At 41.7% G+C, this 19,326-nt stretch overlaps 1 protein-coding gene across 3 annotated transcripts in view; it reads right to left on the reverse strand.

Annotated features, from left to right (window-relative positions):
• hlcs (holocarboxylase synthetase) overlaps window positions 1-13,110 on the reverse strand; it is a 101,021-nt gene extending 87,911 nt beyond the window's left edge. Inside the window, exons 1-5 of one of the 3 annotated variants that reach the window (XM_033032444.1) lie at window positions 12,838-12,968; window positions 10,650-10,902; window positions 7,032-7,178; window positions 3,090-3,252; window positions 352-1,352 (exon numbers count right to left, since the gene is read on the reverse strand). In XM_033032444.1, the coding sequence (XP_032888335.1) occupies window positions 352-1,352; window positions 3,090-3,252; window positions 7,032-7,178; window positions 10,650-10,724 (1,386 nt within the window). In that variant the 5' untranslated portion in view covers window positions 10,725-10,902; window positions 12,838-12,968. Of the gene's footprint in view, window positions 1-351; window positions 1,353-3,089; window positions 3,253-7,031; window positions 7,179-10,649; window positions 10,903-11,021; window positions 11,297-12,837 lie in introns of those variants that run through there. The other 2 variants (XM_033032446.1, XM_033032443.1) reach the window with 2 other exon arrangements.
• Window positions 13,111-19,326: the final 6,216 nt, after the last annotated feature.

The following is a 19,326-nucleotide window of genomic DNA, read 5'->3' on the forward strand; positions in this document are numbered from 1 at the left end:
TTGTATCCGACTCCACCACCTCTTGTAACAGTGAGTTTGAGGTATCAAACATTCTGTGTAAAAATCGTTCCTCTCCAACTCCCTTTTAAACTCTTCCTTGTACTTTAACCTTTTGCTGACTTGTTTTTGATATGAGAAAAGCATCCTTCTAACACCACCGCCTCCTATCACCAAGCCAGTTTTGGATACAATTACCCTGCTCGCTTTAGATCTCATGTGGTTCTGAACCAGCTTACCATCACTTCCAGTCAGGAATATGGACAAACAATAAATAATGTTAATCTAAATACCAAAAATTGTATTTCTTACAAAAATGCAATTTCTTACAAATAATTTTTTTAATTACTTTACCTGGCAGAGAACAGCTTCTCCTCCTTTTTCTCCGTAGGATAGACGTACAATCACCATGTCTTTTTCAAGATCAGTCAAACTTCCCAACAACTCAAGATCTTTTGTGGCATTCTCTGTGCTATTCACCTCTTTTAAGAAAATGTTGCCACTGGTAAAAGCATCCAGGATTACATCAGTGCCATCAGATTTCGTGAAGCTAAACCTGTGAATCTTTTCCTTCAATTCATTTTTATGAGATATTTTGATCTCACCAAAACAAAATGGCGTGCAGAGTCCCAAGATTTTCCCACCTTTGGACAAGTAACTCATGAATTGTCCATTCATTTGTTCAGACACAGGCTTGTCACAGGCCACAACCAGTAACAAAGAATTATCAGCCCAAGGCTCTTTCAGAATCTGTTCTTCGAGAAGAGGATAGATAGCATACCTATCATTGTCAAGGCAATCAATTAAAATAGACTTTACTTGCTGAAACTTCGTCAAGTACTGACTGTAATTGGATCCAACATATATCAACACATTGGGAGGCTTCCCACTCTTGTTATTTTGCCTTGTATTTTCCATTAAATTGTCCTCTCCTATTACCGTTTCATCAGAGCTTCCACAATAGTCATCAGAGAGGTCCAGTAGATTTTCTGCCGAGGCATATCTGACTGATTCAATGGTACTGTTTTCCATCTCCAAACACTCAGAGCAACTGGCAAGGTGAAGATGGTGGCTTTGAAGTTCCATTCCTTCTTGGGATGTGTGGAACTCTTTACTATGAACTTCTGTGATTTCTGCCATGTCTAGTTGTTGGGCCTTCCCAGAACTAGCTGCACAATAGCAATCACCGAATGAACCCACAGTTGCCTCATTCGTCAGCTTGCTAGAAGTATCTTTAGCAGAGGTCTCATCTACAATATCTTGGATCTGAGGATCTCCTGGTTTCTTGCTCGCTTTTTCAAACACAGCATTTGATTGCAGTAACTTCATTTGAACTGATTCATTAATCTGCAAAGCTGAAAGGAAAAAAAAATACATGAAATAAATACGTGAATGCGGATATTATTTATTCTGAAAAGTAAAATGTAGCTAGCAAAATAAAATAAGATTTCACCAAGCATTTTCCAATAGTGTCAAGGATTAATAGAAATATTTTTCATGGATTAATGGAAATATTTCAGAATGAGCTTCACCAGTGCATACACGAAACTTGGACTTATCATCAACTCCAAGAAGACTCAGTGTTCAAGAAGGAACTGCAGATGCTGGAAAATCGAAGGTAGACAAAAATGCTGGAGAAACTCAGTGGGTGCGGCAGCATCTATGGAGCGAAGGAAATAGGCAGTTTGAAAAGAAAGGCAGTTTTGAAATAGGTCTGTAGTTGCTTGGCAAGGTGGGTTCGAGGTTAGTTTTTTTCAGGAGTGGCTGGACCACCACATGCTTGAAGCAGGTAGGAACAGTGTCAGTGGCCAGAGAACTGTTGAAGATGGCGAGGATGCTGGGACCGGCTATTATAATGACATCCTTCAGACGGGCAGAGGGGACAATGCCAAAGAAGGTAACATTAGGGAACATTGGTTAACAAAGAAAATTGAAGGATCAAGAGTCAAGAGTGTTTAATTGTCATATGTTACAGGCATGGAACAATGAAATGCTTACTTGCTACAGCTTTATATACCCATTAATACAACACAAATAAATATACAATGATCAATGATACAATAAATCAATAATCAGTAATACTAAGTAACCTGACCATAATAGTGCAAAGCCAAACTAAAAAATGTAAGCAATCTAAAGTCCATGGTAGATCCCAGTTGCTGAGGTAGGGCTGTGGTGAAGTGTTCAAGAGCCTGATGGTTGCAAGGGAAAAACAATTATTGAAATTGGGTATCACGGTTCTCAAGCTCCTGTGCCTTCTTCCGAATGAAAATAGTGAGACGAGAGCGTGATTTCCATCAGAAGCAAGGTAACATGTCAGGCATAGGCATTTAGTACCAAAAGTCCTTTGAGTTTTATAGGCGATAAAGGAGAAAAGAAAGAAATTAAGAAAGAAAAAAAGAGCTGAAATCCCTTGGAAACCAGGATTAAGGAGTATCCTAAAATATTTTACGTACATTAGAAGTAAAAACTAGCCAGGATTAAAGTAGGTCTAAACGGGAAAACTAAGGGGAGCCAGGGTATATGAGTGGGACCCTAAATGAATACTTCTCAGCGTTATTCACCAGGGAGAGGGATGTGTTTGTGGGGAGGTAGAGGACGTGTATACTGATATTTTTTAATATACAACTCTGACTCATATACAATTCATACCCTGTGATCATTCACTACTTGTAGGAAAGGAAGGAAGCACACAGTTAAAGCTGGATGTAAGGCAATGCTCCAACTTGTATTTAATGTAATTCCAACATAAATAGTGGCTTCCCCATACATATAACCATTCATATTTTGAAGAAAAAAAACTATTAAATAGTCACATAAAGTCATAATGGTTACAGCCTTGCCCTAAAAATAAGTTTAGATACAATGCATTAGCAGAATGGAATAAATGTGTAGCTATACATTCATCTTTTAATTTAATATTTGAAAATGTGATGAAGATAATACTTGCCCTGGCTGAATGATAATGTGACAATGCAAAGTTATTTGCAATTAATTTATGAAAGAAGCAGCCCAAATAGTGGCATGATTGCTCAATAACTACATTACAATAGATTGAAATCTAACACCAAGTGAAAGCAAAAGACACTCACAAATAATTTTTCGAGGTACCATTCCATCATCCATCTGTAGTCTGTTCTCCATGAAGGCTACTCCAAGTCTGCTAAAATCATCCACGTTCGTTTCAGCAATTAACTTGTAGGGATCCCCGAGTAAATATGCCAATGGTGTGCACAAGTCAGAATATTTTATAATCTAAGCGAAAGAGGTTTGTGATGAGATACGACTTTAAGCAATCACCACACTCGGTCAAGCATTAGGTGACCACTTTGCTATCCTCTGAAGCAATGTTCATTAGTCTTTCTCATTATCAGTGTGTTCTTTAGGATTTCAATAAAGAGAAATAGTGGCATCTGAAAACATGATATTCATGAACATATTGGACAGGGCAGATTAGTACCGTATGTACAATGAACAATTTGAGAAAATAACCTAATAGTATTATGTGAGGATTGTACTGATTCTGCGTTTAAAATATGTTAAGTTTCAGTAACATGAGACCCAAGTCTTTGTCCCGCTCTGTCATGAGTGCCTGGAAAGGGAGATTCAGGCCCACTGTGTTCAGACACTAGTATAGTAAATAAACCTGATAACTGCCAGGATTGTCAAGAGAGATTGATTTATTGGGGCGGGTTATGGGCTGGGGCAATTGGGACTAAAGATCATATACCTGTACATAATAAGAATGATTCCCCGAAAGCACAGTAGATCCCAATGGGAAAAACATTCGTTAATAATAATCTGCATTTTTGTAACATCTTTAAATTATAAAACATTATTTAGCGTCTCACAGGTTTTTTATTTTAATTAAATAACATTTAGCACGATGACGCAGAAGAGGTTTGGGATAGCAGATAGGGACAATCTGAACCAAAACAGTAAGGCGTGATGTATTCTAAATAGGGATAAAGCAATGCAAAGATTATGAGAACAAATTCAAATTTTAGAGTTTATACAGTTGAGGACACAAGCGCGAACATAGACGATGGCAGTAGAGTGTATGGCGAGCCACTACCTCACAGCACCAGAGACCCAGATGCAATCTTGACCCCAGGTGCTGTATGTGTAGAGTTCTCCCTCAGGATATTCAAATTTTCACCCACATCTCACGGTCATGTGGATTGGTAGGTTAATTAGCCATCGTAAATTGCCCACCGTGTGTCAGTGAATGGCAGAATCTTGGGGAGTGGCAATGGCTGTATGGTAATTCGCATATTACTGTACCTTAAGGTACATGTGACAATAAAAGACGGTTGAAACCTTTGGATGAGACTCGCACCGCAAGGCGACGGTGCCATGCAGCTGGGACCCGGCAGCGATAGTGGAGAGGTCGGTGTTGCGGTCGATGGGGGCACTGACTGACGGACGAGGCCGGACAAAATGTGTAGGAATGAACTGCAGATGTGCTGGTTTAAATCGAAGGTAGATACAAAATGCTGGAGCAACTCAGCGGGACAGGCAGCATCTCTGGAGAGAAGGAATGGGTGACCTTTTGGGTCGTGACCCATTTTCAGAGGATGGACCACGTGGAGTGCGGACGCCACTGCCGATGGAAGGAACAATGGAGGACCCGGCATGGAGGGACCGCCATGAGGGGGGGGAGGGGGAGAACAAATGGGGACCTGGCGCGGATACTGTGTATACTTTGCAACTTTGTCATCGCCCTAATGTGGTGACTATTTGCATACCTTGGGTATGCAAGCAAAGAATTTCACAGTGACTTATCACATGTGACAAGAAAGCATTCATTCATTCATTCATTCATTCGTTCAACAGATGATTAGTATATTTGGGTAGTTGTTGATTGGCGCGGTCTGTGGGAACTGAAGGGCCTGTTTCCATGCTGTATGACTTTATAATTTAGTTGGGAAATTATAGCACAGAGTTCTCTGTGGATTGCAGATCTATATTAGATTATAGAAAAGGGTGGTTTAATTAATCTTTTCTATAATGATAAAAGATTAATAGATGGAAAAAGTTACTGGTTAGGTTCTTGGAAAGAGCCTCCCTGCTTCTCAAGCCTAACCTATTATTCAATATGATCATGCTTGATCTACACTAGTTCCTAACTCCTCTTCTGTGCCATTTCCCTCCCATATAACCATATAACAATTACAGCACGGAAACAGGCCATCTCGACCCTCTAGTCCGTGCTGAACACGTATTCTCCCCTAGTCCCATATACCTGCGCTCAGACCATAACCCTCCATTCCTTTCCCGTCCATATAACTATCCAATTTATTTTTAAATGATAAAAACGAACCTGCCTCCACCACTTCCACTGGAAGCTCATTCCACACAGCTACCACTCTCCGAGTAAAGAAATTCCCTCTCATGTTTCCCCTAAACTTCTGTCCCTTAATTCTCAAGTCATGTCCTCTTGTTTGAATCTTCCCTACTCTCAATGGGAAAAGCTTATCCACGTCAACTCTGTCTATCCCTCTCATCATTTTAAAGACCTCTATCAAGTCCCCCCTTAACCTTCTGCGCTCCAAAGAATAAAGCCCTAACTTGTTCAACCTTTCTCTGTAACTTAGTTGCTGAAACCAAGGCAACATTCTAGTAAATCTCCTCTGTACTCTCTCTATTTTGTTGACATCCTTCCTATAATTAGGCGACCAAAATTGTACACCATACTCCAGAATTGGCCTCACCAATGCCTTGTACAATTTTAACATTACATCCCAACTTCTATACTCAATGCTCTGATTTATAAAGGCCAGCACTACCAAAGCTTTCTTTACCACCCTATCTACATGAGATTCCACTTTCAGGGAACTGTGCACAGTTATTCCCAGATCCCTCTGTTCACCTGCATTCTTCAATTCCCTACCATTTACCATGTACGTCCTATTTTGATTTGTCCTGCCAAGAAGTAGCACCTCACACTTATCAGCATTAAACTCCATCTGCCATCTTTCAGCCCACTCTTCCAACTGGCATAAATCTCTCTGTAGACTTTGAAAATCTACTTCATTATCCACAACCCCACGTATCTTAGTATCATCTGCATACTTACTGATCCAATTTACCACACCATCATCCAGATCATTGATGTACATGACAAACAACAGTGGACCCAACACAGATCCCTGTGGCACCCCACTAGTCACTGGCCTCCAACCTGTCAAACAACCATCCACCATTACTCTCTGGCATCTCCCATTCAGCCACTGTTGAATCCATCTTGCTACTCCACCATTAATACCCAACAATCGAATCTTCTTAACCACCCTTCCGTGAGGAACCTTGTCAAAGGCCTTACTGAAGTCCATATACAACATCCACTGCTTTCTTTACCTTCATCAATTTCCCGAGTAACCTCTTCAAAAAATTCAAGAAGATTAGTCAAACATGACCTTCCAGGCACAAATCCATGTTGACTGTTCCTAATCAGACCCTGTTTATCCAGGGTCTGATTAGGAACCAGTCCTCAATTCCCAGTCCTCAATTCCCCAAACTTTCAAAAATGTTTCTACCCCAACTGTCAATACCCACAATGATTTAGTTTCCACAACCCTCCAGGATACAGAGTGCCAGAAAGTCAACTTTAGACTTTAGCTTTTAGAGATAGAGCGTAGAAACAGGCCCTTCGGCCCACCCGAGTCCACACTGACCAGTGATCACTCGTACACTGGCACTGCCCTACACACTCAGGACAGTTTACAATTTTACAGAAGCCAGTTAACCTGCAAACCTGCACATTTTTGGAGTGTGGGAGGAACCCGGATCACCCGAAAAGCCACAGGGTCACAGGGAGAACATAAAAAAATCTCCGAACAAACGGCACCCATTGTCAGGATTGAACCTAGGTCTCTGATGCTATGAGGTAGCAACTCTAAAGACTGCGCCACTGTACCGCCCAAATTAACAACCTCTAAATTTCAAAAGGTCCACTTTAATCAAGGAAAATTCAAACTTTACTTTTAAAAGATCTTCTGATTTAAATGTTTTGTTTCTAATTAACTGCTTACCTTTTCAGAAGGAACGGAGATAGAATCAAAACAGACATTTTCCAATGCAGCTTCTATTAGAAAGACAATATGCTTTCCATGCTGAGTATATTCAGGGTTAGCTATCTTGGGCTCATATAGTGACCATTTACTCAGATCATCAGAAAGCTGAAAAAATAAATACAAATTACAAAATTGTAAAGCATAGCCAGCAATATAATTTAACGCTTCTAACTTCAGTCTGCTGAGCAGTAAAAGATCTGATACAAAATTAACAGGTCATTCTAAACAAATAAGCAAAGATGACATAATAATTAAAAAGCAGAAAAAAGAGAATTGAAACGCCCATGAAAGATACTTAATCATGAAAAGCTAAAACGGAAAAATTTAATGAAACACAAAACTTTCTACTGTTATACATATCTTCCACATTTTGCTTATTTTTAAGTTAATTTTGAGCAAGGTCAGCATATCCCAGTCTGCTCTTGAAAAGATAGCTTTGAATGACTGCAGTCCTTGTGTTGAAGGATCTCCCATAGTAGTGTCAGACAGAATTCCAGGACTCAGCAGTATATCACTAAATCAGGATAATATTGGTTGGGTAGAACTTGCAGGTAGTGACTTCTCCTTGCACAAATTGCTCTTCTTAGTTTGGTTTAGTTTAGCGATACAGTTTAGAAACAGGCCCTTCGGCCCACCGTGTCCACGCCAACCATCAATCACCCATTCACACTATGTTATTCCAATTTCTCATCCACTCCCTACACACTATGGACAATTTACAGAGGCCATTTGTGATGTGGGGGAAAACCGGAGAGCCTGGAGGAAACCCATGCGGACACAGGGAGAACCTGCAAACTCCACACCGACAGCATTCGAGGTCAGGATCGAACCTGGGTCTCTGGTGCTGTAAGGTAACTGCTTGACCAACTGCACCACTGTGCCGCGCTTGCAAATGGCAGAGCTTGTTAGTTTGGAAAGAGCTGTTGCAATAGTCTTTACAAAATTGTTGTAAAGCATTGGTGGATTGTACACATTGGAATCCCAGTGCACTGGAAGGAATAAATGCTTAGATGGGTGGACTGGATGCAAATAAGCAGAAGGAAACTGTCAAGCTTCTTCACATGTTGTTGGAGCTATACTTTTCCATATTTGCAGGGAATTCCTAACATGTGCTTTGTGGTTAGTGAAAAGACCTTGGGTAGATAGATGGCAAGTCACTTACTGAAACATGCCTTACAACCAATCGTTCTAATGGTAACTATCTGTATGGCTCTGAGAGATATTGAATGCTATAGGCCAGTTAAATTTTAATTCACTGGAACTTGTGGTAAGTAGTGTTCATTTCGCACCCTATCCAATGTCCGAATGTTTCTGTGTTTTGCAAACAAAGACTAATATCTGAGTGGTTCAATTGAAAGTGTACATGCACTAGCTCCACTGCTGACATTATGGTGGTGGGAGGTCAAAATGAAGTAGCTGGAGATGGTTGAGTTTACTTTGCAGCAATGCCTCGGAGCCTGAGATGAATGGTTTCCAAGAACCCGTACCATACAACTTTGTGCACAATATGATTTCAGCCAGCAGAAAGTTTTACCCTTGATTTCCAATGACAAAAACCTCCACAGTCATGATGCCCTGAAGTCAGGTTCTCACCTCACCCCTGGAAATTAGTTTATTGCTCATGTTTGGACTAAGTCTCCAATGAGGTCTGGAGCTGAGAGGTCCTGGTGGAACATTAGGAAGAAGGTTGCTAGTGTTTAAGTACTTTACAATGGCAGTGTTATACAATACCTAGTATTAACACTATCTCATGTCTGACTTCTTCTTATCGAGTCCACATCACAAGATTAGAAATTGTTCTGCCAGAGCAGAAAACACTTCTCGGCATCTGCATACAGTGGCGTCTTGCGCTTCTTGTGCGTGGTGGAGGAAAGATTGGTGGAAACAGGGCCACGACATGAACGCTCTTTCCTTAACCCCTGCTGATGACCAATAGGGAAGCAATTCACCAAATTGGATTTAGTATAATTCTGTTCCCTAGTTATCCCTATTCTAAGTTTGCAACCTCACTTTGCACTGATGCCACCAATTTTACCATCATTCCACCTATTCAATTGAGATGCCAAGTCATTAGCTCAAGACCCCCTTGCTCCACTATTCTAATTGTTGCCATTTTGTACTCCATTTAACCTAATCTGCAACCTAGACATGACATTGTTGCTCACGTTACTTGCGTCACATCAATAGCTTAATATGAAACTCCTATCTGCATGGACTGCTCTGGTAATTGTCAGCATTAAATCCAAGGACTGAAAGTCTCTTAAATTGTCTTAGCAATATATTATATTCTTACATTACTCCAAGGATGTTGTCAGATACAGATGTTGACGAACACTGCCTTGTTGGTATAAAAGCAAACAAGTATGCATGTAAGAAATACAAAACACATGCACAAGATGTGGTAAGTTTTCAATGAAACCATTTACAACAGATCCTGCTTCAAAAAAAATAGGAATCTGATGTCAGATATGTGTATTTGACTAGATCCATGCAAAGAAAAATGTAAATAGATCACATGTGCTAATGCTTTGAATCAATCATAATTACAATTAAAGACTAAGTCCAATACAACAAATTTTATTTTCAAATATTTTAAATATTTATTCAGTAAATAATCTTTACAAATATTAATTTTACGTACAAAATGTTGGCTTATAAAATATATAAATATTTATTGCACAATCATTTATGACACATCAGTTTATTTATTAAAACTATTTCCGAGTTTAGTTCCACTTCACCGGGGCTTTCAGTCACAGAACCAACATTATCATAAATGATCAGATTACCCTTAAAATGATCAACGACAACCATTTAGCATTTCTGCAGATTCTCTTTTGACTTTGTTTCTCCCCAGATGTGTCTTGCAAATACAAAACAGCAAATCAAAACCACCTCTGAAAATATTTTTTTTTAAAGAGGTGCCACATTAACACCACTGCTTTGAAGCTCAATTTCATTTTAATATATAATTAACTGGTAGAGACATGATTGGGGGGGGAAACACCCATCACTGTCATTTGGACGGAACTGACAAACTTGCAGAACTCCAATTATTATGCCTCTGCAAACCTTTTCCACCTGAGGCATATGGGGGATTGTGACCACACGTCGGAAGCCATTTTCACGTCTCAAAGACGTGATAGTTCAAGGAATTAGTCAAGGTCCATCCATCTTATACACCATCTTGACAAAAATATTCAGTGCTTTCAGTTCTAGAAATACAAAGCATCTAGCTGACACTTTAAGAGCTCAGCCTCTGATGGTTTTCTACTACACTAAAAGTCAAAATAAAATATTTTGATTGCCATCTTATAATATGCAAGCATGTATTATTCTTCCTGTAGATTGTGAAACAAGTTCCGTTCCAGGGCACTTGCTTCAATATAGCTCTCCATCACAGTGATTACATTCTCTACAGGTTGTCTGTTATGCTGAACGAAGATTCTTGATGTTCAATGCATTAATGCTTCTGTTCCTCTATACACCTGCAATACACAGGATGATACGATTCAACATTGTCCCACCATTCTCTGAAAAATTAAAAGTTTGCAAAAAGCAATCAGCATCACATACTTTCATACTGCCATCATCAACTGTCCTGGATAGGTAGACAAAAATGCTGGAGAAACTCAGCGGGTGAGGCAGCATCTATGGAGCGAATGAAATAGGCAACGTTTCGGGTCGAGACCCTTCTTCAGACTCTTCTCTTAACTCCACATCTATTCTCAAGCAAGAGTGCAGTTCTAGCTGTAATCAGGCTTGTAAACTCCAACTTCATCAGCTTCAGACCCAATTAACTCTTCCAAGGGCAAAGGGAGGTCATACCCTGTTGAACAATGAATATGTATTATTAGAACTATAACCAATAACATTTTAACGTGGAAATTTTCAACACGTTTAATATTTGTAGGCGAATTGAATTGAATTGAATTGAATTGAATTTACCTTTTATGAATCCCTAGATGGTCTCCAAAAGTGCAAGCAGTTCTAACTTGCAATGGGGGAGCTTGAAGGTTTTCATATTGTTGTTGTACTGTCCTTTGTCATGCAATACCGCACAAAACCCTGGCCTTTCCATTGTTGCTCTACCTTTGACTGGATATTGTTAATTAATTAGCCGATATTGATGTGGCACCGTTTAGTGGCTTCCGCATTTGTATTACTCATCAGTGCAAGGACGGTTATGTTTCCTTTGTAATCACATGTGCCGATCCTGATATACTGTAGTTATCGGGCAAAGTTCATGTTTCAGTTCCCCAATCTAAACATCAAGCAAACCTTCATTAAACCTACAAAATGTTGTTCTGCAAAATTCTTGTCATTTATCATCTTGAATTGAGACGTGCTCTTTACATTTTCCTACAATTAATTGCAACACATGTAAAATGCTACTCAAATAATAAAGATGATTTTGATGTTTTATCCTTGTCGATGTATTGGCAAAGTGAATCATGCTAGTTCTCACCCATGCACGTACCCAGAGCTTGTCAGAAAGGAACATTACATACAAACATAACAGGACACCTCCAGTCGGAACCTTGAGTAATAAGCAAAGTGCTGGGGGAAAACCAGCGGCTCAGACAGAATCGTTAGAGGGAATGGACGGGCAATGTTTCGGATCAAGACTCATCTTCAGACTAAAGACCCGTCCCGACCCAAAATGTCGTCTGTCCATTCCCTCCACAGATACTGGCTGACCTCCTGAGTTCCTCCAGTATTTTATTTATTACTCAGGTACAAATTCAGTTTGTCCATTTTAAAGTGCACAGAGCTCCCCACAACTATGGATATGACCTCACTTATACTGATTGAAAGAACGTAGAACATAAAACACGACAGCACATGGGCAGGCCCGATAAGCCCACATTGTCTGTCTGAACATCATGCCAAAATAATTTCCTCTGCCTGCATGAAATCCATATCCCTCCATTCCCTGCATATGCATGTAGCTATCTAAAAGACTTAAAACGCAACTATCATATTTGCTTTCACCACCACCCCTGGCAATGCATTCCAGACACCCACTATTCTCTGTGTAAAAAAAAACTTGCCATGCACGCCTGCTTTCAGCTTTATCCCTCTGACCTTAAAGCTATGCTCTTGTCTTTGACATTTCCACAATGGGGGAAAAGGGACTGACGACGTCGTTATCTATACCTCTCAGAATTGTACATACCATCAGGCCATCTACCTGCATGCTTACTTTCAATGACTGATGAATAAGCACACCCAGGTCACGTTGCACCTCCCCTTTTCTTAATCTGACACCATTCAGATAATAATCTGCTTTATTATTCTTTCCACAAAAAGGTCAACCTCACATTTATCCATATTATATTGCATCTGCCATGCACCTATCTGCCCACTCACCCAACCTATCCAAGTCACCCTGCACAGTCTCATAGCATCCTCATCGCAGCTCATACTGCCACCCAGTTTTGTGTCATCCGCAAACTTGGAGATGTCACATTTAATTCCCCTGTCTAAATCGTTAAAATACATTGTAAACTGGGATCCCAGCACCGAGCCTTGCGGCATCCCACTAGTCACTGCCTGCCATTCTGAAAAGCCCCGTCGACCCTTCCTTTCACCCATTCTCTCCGTCTGAAGAAGGATCTCGACCTGAAATGTCACCTATTCCATTTCTCCAGAGATGCTGCCTGACCAGCTGAGTTACTCCAGCTTTGTGTGTCTATCTTTGGTGTGAACCGGCATCTGCAGAGACCACAACAACAAAGTACGTGTGGAGTTAGTTGTTCACCTTTTGGGGCTCGGCCAGCAGGAAAGCCCTGTCGGCCAGCCGGACACAGACCTTCTCCACAGGCGCTGTGGGCGCGACGGCCCGTGACCGGCAGTCGGTGTCCGGCGGCGGCGGCAGCACGACAAAGGCAAGGCTGGTGTGTCGGTGGAAGCGCCGCACGGCCCGGCAGATGATCATGGCGTAGCATTTCTGGAAGCGAAGCCACAGGTAAAGGTAGCACAACGTGATCAACATGGCGGGCGGGCGGCCGCTCACCGTCATCACGTCATCACGTCACCTCATCGCCCGGCGCTGACCCCGCCCCTCCCACGGCTGTTCTGTCAATCACCGCCCCAGACTATCCCCGTCTCCCTGCGCTGACTCCGCCCCCGGCGCTGAACACGCCCCTTGTGCTGACCCCGCCTCCCCCTGGCGGGGCTGTCAATCAAAGACCTTATAGCAGAGCAAGATAGACCACTCCTGCAAAATGCAATGGGCTGACGTGTAGTACGCAACGGAGCGGAACGTGGGCCTTTTTTTCATCCATTTCAGTAACCTGACCAGACCCGACAAGCAGTGTAATCAACGTTGTGGGGGAACAGTTTGTGTTAATAAATTATAATTCTGAAAATGAGGAGATTTTCACCAAATAACTTTTATTTCTACGAGGATGTTTCCGTAATGGGTTTACGTATACGCACTAGTATCTTTGCTCCGCTATGGGATCTTTGGTGTGGACCTAAGCCGGTTACGGAAATGGGGCCGAAAATTACCCATGAATCTGCCCATGACCGTACTACGTCTTTTTCGTCGAGTGATCTATCTTGCTTGCTCTAGGATCTTTGCTGTCAATCGCCGACCCACAAACTAACCCTGCCCTCTGACACTAATCCCCACCCCGCCTTCACCGAATGGGTGGCACGGTGGTGCAGTGGTAGAGTTGCTGCTACAGCGCTTGCAGCGCCAGAGACGCGGGTTCTGGGTCTGGTTCGATTCCGACTACGGGTCATAAGGGAGAGGAGTAGAATTAGGCTATTCGGCCCATCGTCCACACCGCCATTCAATCATGGTTGATCTATCCCTCCCTCCAAACCCCATTCTTGCCTTCTCCCCATAACCTCTGACACCCGTACTAATCAAAAATCTATCTCTGCCTTAAAAATATCCACTGACTTGGCCTCTACTGCCTTCTGTGGCAAAGAATTCTACAGGTTCATCACCCTCTGACTAAACAAATTCCTCCTCATCTCGTTATCTCCGTGACCACGTGGGTTTTCTCCGAGATCTTCGGTTTCCTCCCGGTTTGTATTAACCTACAAACCTACAGGTTTGTAGGTTAATTGGCTTGGGTTTGTATATGGTATAAGTGTATTAATGTCCCTGGTGTGTGTCGGTTTGTGTTAATGTGCGGGGTCGGTGCGGACTAGGATTGAATTTATCAATCTCAAATATCCATTGACTTGGCCTCCACAACCGTCTGTGGCAATGAATTCCACAGATTTACCACCCTCTAACTAAAGAAATTCCTCCTCATCCCCTTCCTAATGATATGTCCTTTTTTACTGATGCTATACCCTCTGTTCCTAGACTCTCTCACTAGTGGAAACATCCTCTCCACATCCACTCTATCCAGGCCTTTCACTATTCAGTAAGTTTCAATGAGGTCCCCTCATTTATAAAGCATTTGATAAAGTACTAGTTTTCAAAATTGAAGAGCATGGGATTGACCTTAAGATTTGATGACCAGAATGAGGCCATTCTGTCCATCGAATCTGCTCTGCCATTTAATCATGGTTGATCTAATTTTCCCTCTCAACCCCAATCTCCTGCCTTCTCCCCGTAGCCTTCAGCACCCTTACTAATTACGAACATCAATCTCCATTCTAAAAATACCCAATGACTTAGGCTCCACAACTGTTTGGCAATGAATTCCACAGATTCAACACCCTCTGCCTATATAAATTCCCCCTCATTTCCATTCTAATGGTACATCCTTTTATTCTGAGTCATCAGTCAACTTTTTTTTATTTTAATTACATAATTTCTGCTTTCAAATTTCAAACCCAACCCCTTCATTCTTTCCCAAAACTTGTCTGTCTTTGTCAGTCTATTCCTTTCACGGATGCTGCCTGACCCACTGGGTTCCTCCAGTGCTTTGTTTTTATGCTCAAGTTTCCAGCACCTGCAGTTTCTTGTGTTTATATATTGGATAATGGAGGTCTTTCCCAGTACTCACCCTGCAATACATGTATTTACCACCAGATGGCTCTGTGAGGCAAACAATATGGGCTTGGGTGGACACAAAATGCTGGAGATGAAAGATGAATGAGAAGATGAGAAAGAGAGAAAAAATAATTTATATGTGTTGGTGTTTGTTCATTATTGCCACCTCAAATAAGATACAAAGAAAAACATTGTTTTGCGTGCTAACCAGACCGGTATGAAAGAGAAACTGCAAAATAAACCAAAATGTGTGCAATAGGGAAATAAACAGTGTGGGATATAGTGCTACTGGTAGGGCAGATTCAAGGGTTGCAACAGGATTTCATTGAAAGCGTTAACAATTTTGAACACTACATTTATAATAGAACATTTTGCATAAAAAGTAAATAAATGTAATTCCTTATTATAGTATGTGAACACTTGGCTTCAATGGCAAAATCTGTTGAAATATGCAACCCCCAGGAGATCACGCGGTTCTTGGGGTGGAGAGGGGTGATAGCGGTATAAAGGGGAGGGTAGTGTCTTGTGTTCTGTGTCTTGTGTCTACTGTTTGTGGGTAAGTGTGTCTGATTAGTGTTCAGCCATGAGCGAATGGCGGTGCGGGCTCGACGGACCTGGTGGTCTACTCTCGCACCTACTTTCTATGTTTCTATGTTAACATAATTTGAGATGAAAAGGGTGAATTTATTTTGTTTGACTTTTAACCATAACTTCCACAATTCAAGCGAAGATAGGGAAGCGGAAATAATTAATTGGAACTCAAATAAAAGGTCAAATAAAACATCCCCAGGTAAGTGCTAATTTAAAAGATTCCAGTCAAACACAAGTATTTACTCATGACAGATCCAGTCACCTCAACTCAGTGAATATAATCCAGAACTATCCTATTACAAAATAACTCTCTGTGGCTGAGAGTGATAAATATCCCAAGGAGTCAACCAGAAACCTGCAGTCATGAAATTCCTGTATTGGTGAAAGGCCAAGTTAGGGTAGAGGCGACAATAAGCACCTCCATTATTCCAGCATTTTGTGTCTATGTTCATTGACAATTAGCATAGATACAAAGATTAAAACAAACATTTGCCATATTCATTATGATTTTTTTTACTGAGAGGATGGAAAAGTAAATCAAATGCGACAAACTGGAGGTTAAAATCTGGAAACGACCTTGCATTGTAGCTTGATAAATACAGGCAAGACTCCTTGTATTGGCAGAAAATTCTCACCTCTATTTCTCCGAAGGCTTTAAATCATGGAAGAGCAGGCAAAGGGTCATCATGCTCTTGCATCATCCAGAGATAGAGAGCTTAGTGACGTGTCAATGCCAGCAAGATGAAAGAGCTTGTAATGACTTCAGGAAGAATGGTGGAGTATATGCCACCACACATCGGCACGGACTTGAAGGGCCGAGATGGCCTGTTTCCGTGTTGTAATTGTTATATAGTTATATGCCCCAATCAGCATCAGAGGTGGAGAAGTACAAATTGTTGAGAGCTTCAAATTCCTTGGAGTTAATATTACCAATAATCTGTCATGGACCAACAACAACGTGCCAGACAAAAGTCACACAAATGCCTTGACCTCCTGAGGAAACTAAAGGAATTAGACATGTCTCCAGTGACCCTTACAAACTTTTACAGATGCACCATAGAAAGCATACTGTCAGGTTGCATCACAGCTTGGTAAAAAAAATGCAGAGTTGCAGATGTAGCCCAATCCATCACACAGACCAGACTTCCCTCAATTTATTCCATGTCTCCGAAAAGCAGACTTGTCCCACACAAGACATTGCGTCCTCTCCCTGCTCCCATCCGGCAGTAGGTACAGAAGCTTGAAAGCATGCATTACCAGACTCAGGAACAGCTAACAGCTTCTTCCCCTCTGTTAATAGGCTTTTGAACCGTCCTTCCATAAGCTAGGAGGGTACTGTCCGATTCACCTCTACCCATTGAGGATATTGGATTTGGTCTATGGAACTGATGCGCTACAATGCTGAGGTGGAAGATTGCAACCTTCATGTCGTCCACCCTGTTTCGACTAATGCAATCAACTTGACGTGCACAAACGGAAGATCAAATAGAACAAGTTGTCCAACAAGGTTAGGCTGTGCACGCCACACAAAAGAAGAAGAAAAAGAAGCTACAATACTGAGAAGTATATTCTGCACCCTGTATCTTTCCTTTGCTTTATCTATTGTACTTGAGTTTGACTTGATTGTGTTTATGTATAGTATATCTGATCTGTTAGGATGGCAGGCAAAGCAAAGCTTTACACAGGGTACCTTGGTACATGTGACAATAATAAACCTAAACCTCATGCTGTAAATTAATTCATTGGCAGTCAGTTCATTGTGAGCTTGCCAGAGCTCTCATGCTTCAAATTAAACTTTCTTTGGGCAACATACAAATATTGTAGGACCAGTCACTGACTAGTGATCAAAGTGATGGTCTGGGTGATGTTCCCCTTCCTAATCCAAGGGTGCCGAGTCTAGCCTAATAGGCTGACATTAGTGGTCTCAACACAGACCATAATTAAAAACAGGGACATCTTATACACCTATGCTGTTCATATCAGCTGAAGAAGACTACAACATTAAACATTATCGGCTACCAGAATGACACAAAATAGTAAAAGGCTTGGATAGAGTGCATGAGAGGATGTTTCCACTAGTGGGAAAGTCTAGGACTAGAGGTCATAGCCTCAGAATAAAAGGATGTTCTTCTAGGAAAGAGATGAGGAGGAATTTCTTTAGTCAGAGGGTGGCGAATCTATGGAATTCTTTGCCACAGAAAGCTGTGGAGGCAAAGTCAGTGGATATATTTAAGGCAGAGAAAGATAGATTCTTGATTAGTATGGGTGTCAGAGGTTATGGGGAGAAGGCAGGAGAATGGGGTTAGGAGGGAGAGATAGATCAGCTATGATTGAATGGCAGAGTAGACTTGATGGGCTGAATGGCCTAATTCTTCCACTCCTGTCTTTTATGATCATATGAAATACTCCTTGGTACATAAAACAGGATCTCTTTCAGAACTTTGCAAGATCTGATTGAGGAGAATCTAATCAGTAATTTTCTGGAGAGATATTTACTGGTTTAAACTCTGCACCCCAGCAGCTTTCCTCTCCCTTCTGTTTCCTAACACTTGTGCCGCACTCTGCTGTCAACTAATTTTCTATGGAATCTCTGCCATTTGCCCATCTGTAAACCAACCTATTGCAATGCTAATGGCCCTGTCCCACTTAGGCTATTTTTTAGGCGACTACAGGCAACTAGGCTGTCGCCACATGGTCACCGGGGTGTCGCCTGTACGGTCGTGAGTAGTCTCCTCAGACGCCCAAAGAATCGTAGCGTCTTTCTGGTCGCTGCTGGATTTTTTAACATGTTCAAACTTTTTTGGCGACAGCGTGCTTGATGCCAATGAGCGTAGCTTGACTTCTCCTGACGTAGGTGCTGTCGTAGGTTGTCGCCAGGATGAAGTAGGTTGTCATCAGGTGACGTAGGTTGTCGCCGGTGCTGATTTTGGTGAATTCCATTGGCGACTATCTATGTCAACCGGCGACAGGTTACTGGCGACTGAATTGTCTTCAGTTGTCGCCGACAGGGTCGTAGCTTGTCGCAGGTGGATGTAGGTTGACTTCGGTTGTTGTAGGTTGTCGCCTGTGTGGTCGTAGGTTGTCGTGGGTGTGGTCGTAGGTGGATGTCCTAATGGGTCGCCGGTTGTTGTAGCTTGACGTCGACTAGGTGGTAGGTTGTGGTAGACAAAATAATTTTATAGTTATAAGAGCAGAATTAGGCCATTTGGCTCATCAAGTCTACTCTGCCATTCAATCATGGCTGATCTATCTTTCCTTTTCAACCGCATTCTCCTGCCTTCTCCCCATAACCCCTGACACCCGTGCTAATTAAGAATCTGTCAATCTCCGTGTTACAAAAATCCATTGACTTGGCCTCTGTGGCAATGAATTCCCCAGATTCGCCACCCTCTGACTATAGTTTATTATTGTCCCGTGTACCGAGATACAGTGAAAAGCTTGGTTTGCCTGCTGCCCAGTCAAATAATACTATACATGAATACAATCACACACAAGTAAAGAAATGGAGCTATTGTAGTGGATAATAGATCCTCTTCTGGGACCAGTGCCCTTCAGTTCAGTTCAGTTTAGTTTTAAAGAAGGAACTGCAGATGCTGGAAAATCGAAGGTACACAAAAATGCTGGAGAAACTCAGCGGGTGCAGCAGCATCTATGGAGCGAAGGAGATAGGCAACGTTTCGTGCCGAAACGTTGCCT

This window comes from Amblyraja radiata, chromosome 14 (genome assembly GCF_010909765.2).
Source record: "Amblyraja radiata isolate CabotCenter1 chromosome 14, sAmbRad1.1.pri, whole genome shotgun sequence".
In the NCBI taxonomy this organism is placed as follows: Eukaryota; Metazoa; Chordata; class Chondrichthyes; order Rajiformes; family Rajidae; genus Amblyraja; species Amblyraja radiata.